Genomic DNA, 17,115 nt, shown 5'->3' with positions numbered 1-17,115 from the left:
TCTTCAGGTCTGAGGTCAGAGCAGGTTTTTACATTACTTAGTCTCCAGGAATCCCTCTGAATGCCTCAGAGTCCCTGAATACACCACCTTGCTGCCCTTTTCAGTTCATCTCTTTTGGATGAGAAACAAAAAGGTCTTGTCTCTCGTTTGTTTGTTTGTTTCACTACAGACTCAGAGCCTCATGGCCTTTTTTTTTTTTATTAATCGCTGTCAATCTGATACCATTGTTGTCTGAAGCAAAGCAGCTACGTGTAATATTCTCAGCATCTTTTTATTCAACTGCTCAGATTAGGTGTGAAAAGCAGAGGAGGTGGATAAGAAGCAGCTGTGGTCATTTTTCTCAGATTATTTTTTATAATTTACGTGCAGCTGTTTCATAAAAATCAAACTTAGAGACACAGAATTGTGCTTTTCCAGCCAGAGTTAACAGGACATTTCTACCCTGGCGAAGTTCTGTATCTGTAATCTTGTTGGCTCTCCATGGACAATAATTCTTTTCAGTGTGACTTCCTCAGATGCATGCTGGGATTATCCTGCTTCTTCTGCACAGGAACCAGGACTCAGACTCATGGTTAAAGTCAGCTGAGGTATCTGAGCCGGAGCTTTGAGGTGTGAGAGGACAGATAAGAAGTGACTGCAGACTGATCCTTCCTCTGAGCTTGGTGGTCGGAGATCTGTTGTTCTGTTACTGAGGGATTTCAGCAGCAGAACAACAAAAAGCAAAGTGAGCGGCCACCTCAGATACAAGCTGACATAAATACCAACATGCAGCTCTCACCAGCAGCGGAAAGGTCACTGCGATGCAAACAGAGAGATCCAAGTTTTATTCAAGGCTATCTGAACACTGACCGCACTTCGGCTCTGACCACACACTTTAAAAATACCTGAAAAGCTGGTTTGTTAGTTGGTTTTGGTCGGTTGGTAGATGGGTGTGCGACTGACTTCGTATGAAAGTTTGAACCATCCTTAAAATCTTTTCACACTAGAAACAAACCAAGCCACAGTTCAGTTTGGTCCGAAATGAGACCACCGCTTTTCACAAGACCAAAGTCCGGCTTTGTGGTCCAGACTGCGGTCCAGGGGAAGTTTTCACACTGTAACTTTGGTCTCGATCAAACTGAATAAACTGCACAGAAAGATGCATCTATATTACAATGTAAAACACTATACCATAACAAAACGATACAAAAGATGCATTTTATGGCTCTTACATAACTCTAGACCGATATATTGGTCGATTAATATTATTTCTAATGTGTGTCATTGCCACTTTTATTTAAGCAAATGATTTGAAGAGGCTACTTCTTCCACTACTGTGTACAGATCCGGTATTTTTGTTTACCTCATTCTGGAGACACTTTTGTTTTGTTTCTGTTTTTCTGTTCCCAAACATGTCTTTTAGGTTGAACAAAGTTGCTTTGTTTTATCTGAACTACACCAGTTTTTCTCGCTGAAACACTGAAGAAACTTTGGAGTTTATGTTACCTGAGATTGCAGCAGAAAACACAAACTGACATAAATACCAACACACGGTTCTGCAAAGGTCACAGACTCACATGAGGGATAAAAGTTTGCACTGAATACTTTGTAAAATACAACTTTTTCTGCTGGAAAGTTACAATTTGTTACTCACATTGATCACAGTTGAAAATCATGATCAATACATCAGATCGGTCTGTTCACCCTTTTATTTCACTAACATGTGCATTAGTGTTCTCTGTTGTATGTTACACTGTATGTCCAAACGTATGTGTCAAGTATCCCATGCACGTTGGTTTCTATAGTTCCTCAACGTCCTTCAGTTATTTATTGGATTTTTACAAGATAAATAACTGGAAAAAGGAAAAACTGGTCATTCACTGCAACAAAGAGGTCAGTAAGAGTTTAAGCAGGTTTGGTTTAAGTTTTTCTGAGACATTCGGGGAGGACAAAAAACAGAAAGCTGCTGATGAATCTCTGAGCTCAGAAAACAGGTCGCTGCGATCACATCGAGTCTGCAGCTGAAAATATCCTCCCAAAGCAGCAGAGCACGCTCAGACAGCTCTGATCACTAACAGCACAAACTTAAAAAACCTGTTCAGGTCCAACAGCACAAACTTTCACCTGTTCAGCTCCAAAGACACAAACTTTAACCTCTTACAAACTAAAACTAGCATGCATGACTTGTAAAAACTATGCAAACTGACAAAAAACAAATACATGCAGACAACTGTATGGATTTTGGCTTCATGAGATACAAACACTACTTTATATTTAAAAAAAAAAAATACCATTGGAGCACAATTTTTACTTTATTTTGCCACAGAGTAGATGAATCCTGTTGATATTTCTCAGCAAGTAAGATGATTCTCTGTTAATACAAATATTTTTCCACATAAACACACATACTGTGTTACTGCAAGTAAAGCTGGTTTTTCTTCTGAATATTAGCATGTATCTGTCTGCTGTCTCTGGATTTAAAGTTGAGTACAGTTGAATATTTAGTAGAGTCAGGACAGAAATCAAACTTGTTTAATTAACATGCTACTCTTTTTCCTGCTGATTAGGTGAAAACACAATCTTGGATATGATAATTTTGGATATTTTGCTCTAATTGTAATTATCCTGACTGTTGGAATTGCTGATGTGAGGAAAAACTAATATCTGAAGTCTGAAGGAGAAAACATTTGAAGTTCCGTTCAAATGAAGCTTTACTGAAGAGAAAGCAGCAGGAGAGACTGCAGAGGTTCTTTAACTCAGCTAAACAACAGTTCAGAGTTTCTGACAATCACCAGGAGAGCCTACATGTAAATCCCTGCAGAGCAGACTGAGTCCCTCCAGCTGTTGTCTTCATCTCCAGATGGCAGAAAGAGGAAGCAAAAGAGAAAGGCAGACAGCCGGTGATGAAATGCAATGCAACTCTGGGCTGTTCCCATCTGGGCCTTGACTTTCTGAACTTTGCACTCCAGATGAAGAAATGAGGAGGATTTAGAGGGAAGCTGCAGGTTTGTTTCCTTCAAAAACTACAAGTTCAAGCCTCAAGCTGGGAACTGACTATCAGTCTCAGAGAAGATTCTGCATAATGGTGCTTCTTACTGTGAAACAAAAATGCCTTAAAATAACCTGAATTAATTCTTAATTTATCCTTAAACACACAACACACACTTGTCACACACTTTGTCTTTGCAAATAATTTAAATTGTTAAATGCGCAGTATGTAAGTTCTGCTGCAAGAAGTCTAACTCACATTGAAACAATAACAAAAGACATGGTGGTGTTGGATCATGGGAGTTGTTGCTTTCATTGTTAAACAACCACCATAGATGATGTGAATCTATCTGATATGACTCAGGCAGAACTTCTATCTAGCAGGACTTCCTTCATATTCAACCTATCTCATGTTTTCTAAGAAGATATAGCAACTAGCTAGCAACAGCTAGCAGTAAACACACTATTACATTATTTTTGCAAAATGACCCCTGATCTTCTTTTGAAAATCTGTATTTTCAAATTAACTGACTTATTAACTTCCCTTAACCAAATTAACTTGATGCATGTATTGAGATATAATTCAGATATTTTACTGCATTTAATAATTACAATTGCATTTTATCTGTGAATGCTTTGGTAACATTTGAAATAATGAAAAAGGGAAAGGGGAAAAAAAGCGGTGTGAATCCAATTATTCTCACTAGAAAATGGCCACCCAATCAGCGGCCAGATTTGGCCAGGTGCCTGCAAGTTGAGGCTACAATTTAGTATCGAGTTGAGTCTTTAGTTTAGAGAATATTGTAGATCCAAGACAAAAAGAACAAAAAAGTTGGACTGAAAGAAAAAGGCACAATTACAAATCCATCTGTTACTTCAGCACCACGGGCAGCACCATGGATCTATCAGTACACAACACGGTTAGACTACTGACACTTTAGAGCCATGGTCGGTGCCATAGATTCTAACTTGCACAAACTTCAGTCAGATAAAAGATCAATGTGTTAGGCAGACTAGTTTAACATATTCAACTAAACAACTCCTTTCCCTGCACTCTCTCTCAAATAGGTCCCCTAACCATAACGAAGTACTACAGTATTTATCTAAACTAAACCAAGTCGTTTAACCAAAAGTTAACCATAGTGTTATCGCATCATAAACGAATTTATTTCTCACCAGTGATTTGTAACAGTTTAGGAAGGCACACAGAAATGATGACAGATCAGAAAACTTGTCTTTATGTCATTCTAGATAGGATTGGACAAACAACATATTTTGTTGTTAAATGTGGAGGCGTGTTTAGCAGCAGTGTTTTACCATCAACGCAGGCTGGTCTCGCTCGTGTCGTTCCTGCGATCTGTCCCTTCCTGCAGGCGCAGCGGGCCGTCTGTCGGGCGATGGTCCTCCTCGGTTGGCTGCTGTCCCGGTCCAGAGTGACGATCTCACAGGTCCCCGCTGCCAGCTGACCTGAGGGATGCACAGAAGTAAATCATGTAATTATACTATATGTTTTAAGTGTTTTCATGACACTTTCATTCACAGTCATTCAGTATATTGACATGTTCTTCAATGTTCAAATGTTCTTTCAGACAGACTATTATGACCCAAAATTATATTAATTATTAAACCGTGACCTTCAGTGGCTGTAGAGCAAAGGAGGAAGTAAGGTGAGGTAATATAAGAGTAACTTAAACAAGAAAGTGCAAATACATTTTTTCCAAAGATTTTTTCTGTAATTTTAGGTAGTTCTTATCATGCTGGTTTTAATTGGCTATTTAATGCTATAAAAAGTGGGTTTCACATGATGATTGACAGCTGAGCTCTGCTTGTGACTGAGTCAGCCTGGTGTTTGCACAGGATGTCAATATCACGGATCCAGCCTTGATCACTACTACACAGATACTGACTCCAAATGGCGTCACCAATGCAAGATGTCAGCGCCTGTACCTGGGATATTCTGGCTTCAGTTCAGCACAGTGGGGGGAAGTGGTGACGCATGGTCCATCTTTATTTTATAGTCAGTGGTCATGTGACATAACTAATTTTAACCCAAACCATGATCGTTATATTGCCTGAACCTAACCAAACTGCCACCACAACCCAACCCAGATACGTGGAGGAAAACGGGTTGGATTGATGGATGATCTTTTTCTAAACACCACCAAACTGCAACCTTTCCACATGTTTCACATGTCATTTTGGGAATCATTGTCAATTGACAATTGTTGTTTATTTATCAAGATGTCTTGATTATTTACATTTTTCTCTTAGCTCTTCTTGTATTGACTTCAGTTTAAGAGTCAACAAATAGCAACAATGCTTTTATCCACTTGTTAAAAGTCAGCGTAGGTCAGCAGGGACATAGTGATGCAAAATGAGGCACACTGTATGACTGTATGAAAGCAGTGAGTGGTCAGAACCTATAGGGGATGCTTGAAATATACCAAAGAAAGCTGAATAAAGAAATGGAGGTAGAGTTCACACTTGAAACTCTATTACTACTTTGACATGGTGTCCATTTCTCTATTTCACTGGTTGCTATTCTCCCAATATAGTCACCTCACAGAGTACTCAAGCTTAACACAGTCAGTGTATCTGCACACCTGAATGACCTTTTCTTCTCTGCTTTTGGAGAAGGATCTGATCTGGTTATATCTGGAATATATTAAATATATATATATGTATATGTATGGTATTAAAGACCATTTGAACACTTATTACTGTAATGTCAGCTGCAAATGCAAAAGCCTGTGAATAAAATGTTATTTTCCAGATAATATATCCACATGCAGATCACGTGTATCACACAGATGGTGATTCATATTTAGGATGTGTGTTTGTAGTGTTTGACTGATGGCTGATGGACGTCTATACCGACTGACAGCTGATTGTCTTTTGTCAGTTTTTTTCGGCATGTCAATCAATCTGTCTCTCCGCTGACCAAAACCTCACACACTCATCCGACAGTTTACATAAATGATACCCCAGTAACCATAGAAACTGAATCCTGCTCTTTGATTGACTGATGGGCATCTGCTTAAGGTCGTATCTGTTCACCTCAAACATGGTTCTCTAAGTCAAAGCTCAGATGTTATTAAACTGCAGGGAAACATAGCAACGGTAATAATTATACCGATTACATGCAATATATTGTGAGTTAACTCCACTGAAACCTTAAAACTCCACTGAATGACCTCTTCCTGAGGACCACTATAACCACCTCAAGGGCCTCAGGAACCTTTTCTTAAATGTCCTGGAGATCTGAAACCTCATCATGAAGGACCTTACAAACCTCCTCATGGACCACTGAAACCCTCTGAGGAAAGCCTGGACCATTTTCAAGACCCTTAAAACCTCCTAAAGGTAAACCAAAACCAAAACCTCTTTTTTTAGAATATCTCAAACCTCCCCTGTAACATCTGGAACTTCCCAAATGGCCTCTGGAAATCTTCAGTACATTTAAAGTATCTCACAAACCCACTTTAGGACCTTTGCAACCCTTTAAAGTAAGCCTGGAACCTGTTCAAGACCTCTTATACCTTCTTAATCGGCCCTGCACCTCTTCTAACACAGCTAACAGTTTTTCAATGAACACTTATTCTCCTCAAGGGTCCCTGAAACCTTTTCATGGACCCCTGGGACCTTTCCATGATCTCTTAAACCTACTCAGGGATTGCTAAAACCTCTTCAGGCACATCTTAAACCTCCTCCATAACATCTCAAATCTTCTAGATGACCACTGGAACTGCTTCAAGGATATCTAAAACCTGTTAAAAGATCTCTGAAACCTCCTCAAGGACATTTGCAACCCTTTAAAGGAAGCCCACCTGTCCGAGAGCTCTTTTACCTCCAAGAATATCTAAAACCCCTCAAAGAACCCCTGCAACCTCCTCTAAGACAGCTAACAGCTTTTCATGTAACTCTAAAACCTCTTGAAGCAGGGGTGTCAACCTCTGTATCATCCAACAGCTTTATGGTTGTCCTCAAAGTGCCACTTGTAAATGTATGTCTAGGCCTATACAGAATAAGGACAGGCAGAAGGGTAGAAACCAAAAATATTCCACTTGTTTCAGTTTGGGTAGCCTACAAGAAAGGTTGAAATCCAAAATGTATATTTGCTTAAATGTGAAATGACTGCATTTTGCTTGACTGATACAATTAACTGGCTACAATCACTTTAACAGCTGCCACTGCTGGAACAACTATATGGTATTTAGACAAATATCCAGTGTATACTGCAGATGCCTTCGGTGCCCTAGATTACAAAATTGGATGCATTCTGGGACATGTAGTTCATGGAAACGTAAATAAAATAAAATTAGGTTACAGGTCGGATTTGGTCCACAGCCCTTGAATTTTACACGTGTCACACAGAAAGCTAAAACTTCATCAGTGATCTATGAAACTCTTCAAGGACTCCTTCAGTCTCTTCAAAGACAGCTAAACATTTCAATTTTATTTCAATGAATTATGTTACCTCATAAATGACCTTTATAATTTTTTTAGGACCCCTTGAAACTTTTCAAGACCTCTTAAACCTCATCAAAAAATAGCTAAATCCCTAATATAAGCTAAATCCTCCGTGGGGACCTCTACAACCTCCTCAGAAAATCTCTCCAAAGAAAGCTGAAACCTCTTTTTTGACCTGATAATGCCACTAATGGAATAAATACAAGATCAGTGAAGTTGTTAAAATTCAATCTAAGAGGGACATGAGTGTCCGTACCAAATGTTTTGCCAGTCCATCAAGCAGATGTGGAGCTAATTTACTGGATGAGTGAAAACCTGCTGGTTATGCTACAGGAAAAGTCAAGAGATCGTCAATGTAGGATGCATCACGAACGCCTGCACAAAATGTCATAGTAATCTATTCAATAGTTCAAGAGTTATTTAAGTGACTGACCAACCAACAGACAGACATTGCCCTCCATAAAGCCCTGAGTTCAGCTGAAGCAGAGGCTGAATGATGTAGGAATGAATGTTGGGTGAATCGGAGGGGACAGAAGCCTCAGGAGTTGGGGGGTTGCTGTGGTGACAGCAGAAACCCCTCCTGCATGCTGATGAACTGTTATCAATAGAGCCATGGTCTGTCCCCTCTTCAGAAAGGACCGGACCTACAACAACCTGTTCTCCTCAGAGTCAGAGACCAGAGGGAACAGTTCTTCACAAAGACGGAGGTCAGTGGGGTCGGAGCAGGAAAAAAAAACAACAACAACAGCAGCAGCTCATTAAGACAAGTCTTTCTAAGAAGGACAGAGGTTCAACATTGTCTCTGATTCTTTAACAGGCCATTTCCTTTCTCTTTATATCAATGTGAACAAAATAAGGGAGACTTTTTCCTGCAGGACAAAAGAGACAAGCACCAGGAGGAGGTTTGTCAACTAGATCTTAACAAATAGGAGACAGACCTCCTTGAAGAAATGATGTGGCTAGAGACTGCTTGCTGCCTGCAAGATGAAGCTCACATGATCATTGCAGGCAGCCGATGGCATTGCTACTTTTTCCTTAAAAATGTAATCTTTTTTTTTTCCACAGAAGCAACCAACATGGTTCTTATATTCCTGTAACACTGTCATTGTCTTCTATTCATTCATATACAGATATTTATTGTGTGTTGAAAACCAAAAGCAAGTGTAAATTGCATAAAACTATTTTGACCCTGAGGCTCCCTACCAGCTGAATGTGCTATACTACAGCACTTTTAACTGGGAACCCAAAAAGGTCAAAAGTTATTTCAAATCTTTCTGAAAAAAAAAAGTTTTTTCTATCTTTAGTTTAGGCGAAATGAAAGAACAGAACATGTCTTGTCAGAAGTTCTCTGAGCCTACTTTTTAAACACAGCTTTTCTGTTGAGCACAAATCGTTATTTTACTGTTACTTTACAAAGGCCACTCTATGCTTCTGCTGCCTTTTAAAAATCTATTCAGTCGTTTCTGCAGCCATAGCTGTTTGAAGTCCAGACTGTCGGGGTGAAAAAAGCTTCATCTGTCAGCCTGAAACATGATGCAGCGGCAGCAGCACTCAGGAGCTGAGAGGTGAGCAGCGTTCGCTGTCAGCAGCGTCTTTGTGAAACATGAATGAAGATGTGGGGCTGTTGTTTCTATCAGCTCAGAGTCATCGCTGCTGTCCATCAGGCGAGTTATCGTTCATGTGGATTAATGTCTGTGTGACTCTCCAACACACACAAGCTCCTCCACTTTTAATGACATCAGTATAGAAACAAATTACCTCCCCACATCAGAGAAAAACAGAGTTGCCGTACGACTCCAACTATATTTGCATAGGAAGTAAACCAATTTTACTGTTGATTGTACTTCTCAGCCCTGGAGAGATGAGAAGCAGCTGGACTTTGTTCCCTCAGAGATGCTGGAAAGGAACTAATCACTGACTAGGAACCAGCCAGGCCATTAGTCAAATCAACCAATCACAGCAGCCCACCTGTAGCTCATTAGACATACGACCACATCAGCAGAGGAAGGCAGCACTAAATGTTCTCTATCCTTGACAAGACATTTGAAAAGCTGATTTTAAAGTGTATTAAATCCTACATTGGTTACATTGATGTTTAGCAGTTTACAGTTTTTTGTAGCTACACTGCAGGATATCTTGGCATTTTGCCACCTGTTGAATAGTGTGACTCCCTATTTAGGACTGTGTATTTAGTGCATGTGCATCTCACACACAGGATAAACAAAACAGGACCCATTAGATGCTCAAGACCCATTCAAGCACAAGGGATGTTATGTTTGATATTGAACATGTTGGGTATTTCCGATTTTCAACTTGTGGAAGTAAAAGTGCAGGAATATTTAGCAGAAGTCCACAATAGAGAGAGCTGACCAGAAATATCATCATCTGTGCGTTGTTGCTTGAAACACCAGTTCGTGCTGCAAAAAGCTGATTCCGTCATTTAAGCCATGACTTCATCCAATTTTTTTTTCTCTTTTTTTGTTTTTCGGTGCAAAATTCAGCAAACACAAGTGCAACCGGCTGACTGTGACTTGCCTCCATGTTTGTTTGTTTTTATCACACAAGCTTCTGTGAGGTGTCTCAAAAAACACCACTGTGAAATTGTTTAGAATAAACACCAAGTGTGTGGTCCTGTGCCCTGGCTGAATCATCTAGTGCATTGGTTCCCAGCCTGGGGCCTGGGCCCGCTTAGGGGGGCGCCAGAAATAACAGGTGGTCCTCAAGACTTTGTTCTGAGGTCCACAAAATAATCAGATCACTGATGATATCACAGTTTAGATAATGTGGACTACCATATTTGGTTTGTGACGTCACATCAGAATAATGTCTTGCATACTGTTGCAAACAATCTATGGGCAGCTACTCACAGAAATACAACAGAAAAGCTGCATTGTAAACAGAGCAGTTCAGCCAAACAAACTCATGTTATTTTAATGAAGAAACTGTGCAGCCTGTCGCCTGCAGCAGACTGTGGCTGATCATTCATTACTCCCTGCAATTTTTAAAACTGATCCACTGTCATAAGATGCCCATAATGACTGTTTTGTAGATTTTTTAAATTAATAATCACAGTCAGCCTGTCGGCAAATGGCAGACTCCACCACTAATGATGACAACTATAATGTAGAGGTTAATTACTGAATTTTTATGCATTGAGTGGCTCAAGAAATACTTAAGGATTCAAACTTTCAAAGAAAACAAAAACTAAAAAAAAATGAAATTGAAAATGAAAATATAAACGGCCAAGTCTCACTCCCAACTCGTCAGATACTGACGAAATGTCATCATGCCTCTGCGACTTGATACAGTGTCTTAGTCTGTGTCTTTTCGTCATTCCTCTTTTAGGTCCAGTTTTCATTATACAGCTTCACATGCAGATGCTGACGGTACCTGTTTGCTGGTGAAACTGACGTGCCAGGCTTTTCAAGTGACTTCAATGTAAATCCATGCAGGGATGTTTAAAATGCCCCAGGCTGTTGATGCAGTACAAAGAGGGAAAAAGGCACACACACGGAGGATGTGGGATGGATGGATGGATGGCGCAAACAAATTCAGGACTTTCATCGTGGAGCTCAGACTGTGTGTCCTGAGTGAGACCAGAATGTCATTAAAAAACTGTAAGGTACATAATATTATGAGCATCACATGACTTTTGTGTTGTGAATATGAAGTGACATGTGAGTTAGCAAGCTTGGAGTGACATGTGAGTTACCTAAACTTAAATTGCAACCCTTTCACAGCGTTAATCATGTGTTTTCTGACCACATCCGATACTGCAGCCATAGCCGCTGCTTCAGCATAAGACGGTGAGGGGCGGTGACATTTTGTTGGTATGTGACAGGTTTGCATGAGAATTTATACAATAACTCTAGCCATACATCCACAAGTGAAAATCATTTTTAAAAGGCTACTAAGTCTGGACTAAAATGAACCCAGAACTAAAACTTTAGATGAGCTGAACCTTCTGTCACACCAGTGAGCTCCACTGTAAAGGATTTACTTAAAAAACCTAGTTCTATCTCATAAAATCCAGATTTAACAGATTGAATTTTCTTCTTCAAAACACCACCAGTGTTCACTGATCTCTGTGTTGAGACTCTCTGCACTGCAGTTTTAATGAAGCTCATAATTACATCTGACAGCCTGCATTAACACGACTGCTGCTTTCTGTCTGATGTCTTCCCCCCTCCTGTTAGCCTCGAGGCTACATGGAAGCTAATAAACTTATCTCATCTCTGTCTGAGAGCTGCTGTGATGAAGGTTATCACCTCATCCTCCTCCTCCTCACTGTATAAATACAGACAGTCAGACTGTGACCTCAGCAGTTTATGTTCATTCATGTTTCAAGGGTCAAAGGTCACCATCTGACAGCCAGTGACAAAACATACAGAGGAGAGGACACTGTAACCTTCATTCTTCATGAGTGTAGTCATATCTGATATAAAGGTCAAAGGTCAGAGGATTGAAGATAAGTCTGAGCTCAGCAAGAATAGAATGAGAGTATTTGATGAGGAACTAAAACCTGACTGTAGATAATTTTTTTTCTTTATTACTCTATCTCCTAATAATTAATATAGTTAATATTCTGCAACAGCAAATTATAACTAGCAAAATAGAAATGGTTAGAATATGTTTTCTCACGAGAAAATGTTTTTAATCAATGTATCTGTAAAATTTTCATCACATTATCTGCACATTGCATCTAAAGCATGATTAACATTGTTTATGTTTAGAGGAAGTTCTTGGTCATGGCTCGGGAAAGATGGTGTTCTGGATTAATAATTGAAAAAAGCCTTGAAGCATGAACAGAATGTCTTCATTAAAAGCATAATTCAGCACTTTGGGAAATTTGCTAATTGCCTCTCTGAGATAGGAGTCAGATATTACAACTCTCATATCTCTGGGTAAATAAAAGATGCAGCCTGCAGCCACCTTAGCATAAAGACTGGAAACAACAGGAAACACTTAGCGTGGCTTGGCTGATTGTATTTTCAAACTCTCTTGTGTGGGGTACAGTTATTTCACCGCTTAGCACATCTAATGAGCATAGCTTTCAACACCATGAATGCAACATTTTCTTTGAATGATAAACATCTGTGAAAGCACTGAAACCTTAATCGTGGTGAAAATCAGGACAATTTTTTTTTTTTTAAGATATTTGTCAGAACTCGAGACATCCAGCTCCAAACTCTTGTCGTAAGCCTGGCTCAAAAGGTAACAAAATCTGCCTACAAACATGTCTAAAACTTAACATGTTTGTTTAATTTGTAAAAAAAAAATAAAAAACTACAATTTGCCAGGAAACAAGTGAAGGATCCAGAAAACATACTGGTTCAAGCCAACACATAAGGCCTGGAAAATAGTTTTTTTTTGTGATTTTGATTTTGTGCAGAAGATTTAACATATAAATTGGATATTTTTAGACGTGCTGGTGCTAAGCCAAGCTGTTTCCAGTCTTTATGCTAAGCTAAGCTATCTGTTTGCTGACATAAATCTTCCCATCTAATTATTTTTCAAACTGTTGACCTATTCCATTAACATTTAACTGAAACTGCCATCTTTTCCTAACCTTTACAACAGATCTTTTGTTCAGGACTCCAGATGTGATCCCTGGTCTACACGGCTAACGAGCACAGAGAGCTTTATTTTCCCTCCTCATTAAGTCTTTATTGAATGAAATGGCGTACAGTCCTCAGAACAAAATGCCAGAGGGGAGTAAATAGCACACTGCAGGGAAAATACAGACGAGCTGAGAGCTACAGTGACTGAATGGTGCTTGTATGTTCCCAGTTAGTTAGCGTGTTAGACGTTAGCCCAGCGGATATAGTTCACCAAGTAGCCCAATGACTTTATGTCCCTGGCCTTCTAGATCGCAACAAAAATAATTTTGCTGCACCCCTTTCTCCTTTAAACTGTAGCTTAGAGAGTGAAAATAAAACTTCCTTTCAACAGGATCACTTTTGGAGCTTCGGAGAGACGTTAGTTTTTTAAACATCACAGGTCGACTTTTCCATTTCAGTGATCCTGAACGCTCGGGGCTGCTGAGATTGAGAAGCCCCGGAGCTTTCTGCAGTAATTGGGATTCAGTCTGCATGTAGATGATGTAAGAGATGCTGCTCGGTAACAGGTATCCCATGGTAACCAGAAGCAGAACGGCGGCGGCCCTCTATTTCCTCGTTAGCTGCAGCTCATCATCGGACTGCTTTAATTCTCCATCTGCTGCAGCACAGCAGGATGAAGAAGTTATTGTTTTTGGTTTCCAGCAGTCTGAGCAGAGGATGCTGAGAGGAGATGACTGTAAACACGATCAAAGAGACACTGCAGCTAAATTAAAAGTAATAGTTATCTGATGATATAATGTGACGACTGAGGCCCGAAGCTGCAGGTTTGTTGGGAATTGCACGTTCAAACTTTTAGCTGTTGGAGGTTTTTAATGAATCGACAACCTGTATTCACTGTGAGCAGCATTACATGGATACAAACTAGCTGCAGGATTTTTCGATGAGAATTGATGAGAGTCAAATCCTGAAATAACTAACTGTACATCAAACCTGTTCATACAACAAGTATGAAACCTACTAGTTTCTGAGATGCGATGAAATATGCTGTGGATATTCCTGCTCCTAATGACTCTTACGACTTTTTCAATTATGTTAAACCACTAACCAACTAAACCACAGTTGGACTAAGGTTTTCAGTCACATATGCAGAAACTCTGCTTAAGCCTCAGATTTTTTTTCCCTCTCTGTATGGAGCTATTACCATATAACACTTTTCAGTTGAAAATGATGATTAAAACATGTGCTGTTCCCCTCCTTTGTCATATCAGGAGTGGATGTTGTGACCCTGTTACATCCCAAACAAAGCAGGTCATCAGTCAGTGAAGTAGAACATGTCTGCTAAAAAAACAAACCAAAGAGCTGATTGGCAAGTTGTTGTCTTAGTTTTGCTCAGTGAATGGAAACGTAAAAAGGTCACAGGATCTCAGCTGACTTTCATTTTTGTTTCTGCACCAGTTTTTTTGTAACTTGTCAATTTTTAAGAAGTGGGCAGCCTGGGAAAAAAAAACAAAAACTGTTGCATTGTGATTCTCTCTTGAACGATTATCAATGCAGAAAAGTAAATAATCAGAAATTTAAAACCCAATTCCCATTATTATGATCACCTGTAGCAGTTTGTAAACCTGGGCTGCTGAATCACATGTGCACCATGGTTCCAAGGCTACCTCTTGAGTTTCAGTGAAGATGGCTGAGCTTGAGCAACTGCAGATGGATACAATCCAACTGGCACATAGCTTTAAAGCTAGTGTAAAAAGCATTTTGGCTTCTGTGAAGTTGGAGGAAAAAGGGACCTGGACAAGAGCCATAGAGTATGCAAGTTGTGTCTAACTAAACTAATTGTGGATCACTACAACACTGCTATATTTTAAAAGTAGCCACACACTGAAACAATTATATCATATTAAGATAACCCCTTAAGTGAAAACTATACCTGTAGTCATGTTTCCCCTAAAACATTTTGTTACACAAGCGGCTTGGCCTTGGGGTGTATTTTGATCCTCACAGATGCTACTGGATGATCATAAAAATATTATAGGAACAGGCAGCAGTATGATCCTCTCGCTCCTCCTGCACATTGCTACTTGTCACTTTGATCTTGAAGGTGACATTGCTCAATTTTTTGTCATTCTTGGTCTTGTGTCTTCTTGTTTTGTTATGTGGATATAAGTTTCTGTGCGTAAGTGTCATCATGGCGGCGAACAGTAGGACAAACTACCACAACAGTGGTCTTCAGTACTTAGCCAGGTGTTTTTATGTCTGCCTGTGGACAGATTCACAACATGCAAGCCACAAAAGATACAGGTGTGTAGGCAGAGTTCAAAGATTGGTGTGGTCGGACACGCATGTTGACGGGCATCACAGGATGATCTCTAGTTCAACTAGTCCGGCATGATCAGATCTCCACAGCGCTGGAGAAAGGTTTGGCTCCACACATTATCATTCTGCTATAGGAGAAAAAAGCTTGTTTGTTTTTCTTTAAACCAATGATAGTCATGGGCAGAGTTTGGCCTAGGATGCAGCGACGGTGCGCTGCAGCATAATATTGAGGGGAACTTGTTTCGGTGGAACATTTGCACATCGGGAGGCAAGCCCAGGCATTAAAATATGTACATCACTGCAAAAGAAAAGGCAACAGCTGTTAGCTTGTTTATGTTCATACCACTGGCACCCCAGACACTAATTTGCTGTTTTTTTCATGTAGGAAGTTGTTGTTGTTTCCCGGAGACTTTGAAAACGCAGATAGTGGATGCCGCGATGCTGACTAAAACAAGTGGTCCAATGGCAGGCTTATACCCGCAGTGTGCATCCAGTCAGTCAGACAACTAATGTGTTTTCATGTTTTCTTCTCTGTGTGTTTCTACTTCTACTCGTATTCACATTTGTTTTTTACTTGTGTGCCACATCAGACACTTTTTTTTATCCACTTTGGTTCCACAATAATGTAGTTTAACTTCCACCTGAGGAGAACTCGATCTGTTGCTGAAGACTGGGAGATGTCGCTGAAAGCTCAGAGCTAATAAGTGGAATCAAAGTAAAGATTATTTTGTCAAAACTACCTTGAGGCTCACAAGTTCAAACATAAACTTAAAGGAAGGATCAGTAGGATTTGTCCAAGCTGTCCGTCCAGACAGATATTTGATTGATAAATCTCATGCAGGATGTCAAATGCCAAAGTTTTTGGTTGGAAAAGTGTCCCAAGTACAGAAAAATAATGAGAAAGGCAAGAAGCAGAGTCTCAGCAGATACAGACACCACCACACTTCTATTCGATCATTTGTGATGATTGAAAAGGATTATGATTATGAGTTATGAGTCTTTATATTGTTTTGTAGGAACATATTGCAGATTATGCCTTTAAGTATAAGTTTCATTACCTTGTGATGGAAAGTTAAGTTTTTGTGAATGTGGAAATGTTTCTATCCGTCAGCTGAAAACACTAAAAAATTAACATCATAATGTTTAAATTTCCTGCCAACATCAGATTTTGTGTTAATGGAAAATATTTATTATTGTTCAACTAAAACTCATCAGATCTGCTTTGTAAACTCCAGTTTTGAAAATGCAGGAAATTTTTTATTACCTCCATAAAGAAAATCTAGCACACAGATAATGTCTTATTTAAGTTTTTATATCTTGTATGGCTCTGTTATTATTGTTGTTATTATTCCTTCTGTTACAGCAGTAAACCTGCTGTGATGACTTCCTGCCTGCAGGGATCGATTTCCTCCCACTGATCTCTGCAGTTTGTCTGCAGTAAAACTCTTGTACATTTATTTGACTTTATGATTCGGTTGAATGAATCTCAGATGAAACTCAGCCTCCTGTCTGTCGCAGCATAAAGACTCCAAACAGCTCGCTCACATTACAGCAGAATAATGAAATTACAATGCGTTGTTTTCTCTGCTCGGACTGCTGTTTTCTCAATCACAGCTGACACGTAATCTATTCATGAATGAGAGGAAGGAAGATAAACTGACATCTGGTTGATAGCTTCTGGTCGAGCTTTTATTATCCGTCATCTCTTTTAAATTCCCTGCAAATTGAAAATAAGAACAACAATCACAGAGCAGCAAAACCAGAGTCACTGTGTTTGTCCTGAGAGTGAAGACAGAAGAAT

The 17,115-nt window shown here is 39.6% G+C and overlaps 1 protein-coding gene across 1 annotated transcript in view; it reads right to left on the bottom strand.

Moving 5' to 3' along the window:
- Window positions 1-17,115, bottom strand: part of LOC146316774 (chemokine-like protein TAFA-5) — a 56,543-nt gene that overhangs the window by 29,816 nt on the left and 9,612 nt on the right. Inside the window, exon 2 of the mRNA XM_084734338.1 lies at window positions 4,285-4,434. Coding sequence (XP_084590464.1) covers window positions 4,285-4,434 — 150 coding nt within the window. The remainder of the gene's footprint in view (window positions 1-4,284; window positions 4,435-17,115) is intronic.

The sequence above is a fragment of the Lutjanus erythropterus genome, chromosome 13, assembly GCF_056507025.1.
Source record: "Lutjanus erythropterus isolate fLutEry1 chromosome 13, fLutEry1.hap2, whole genome shotgun sequence".
In the NCBI taxonomy this organism is placed as follows: Eukaryota; Metazoa; Chordata; class Actinopteri; order Lutjaniformes; family Lutjanidae; genus Lutjanus; species Lutjanus erythropterus.
The sequence above is the reverse complement of the archived record's forward strand: the minus strand, read 5'-3'. Positions and strand labels throughout refer to the sequence as shown.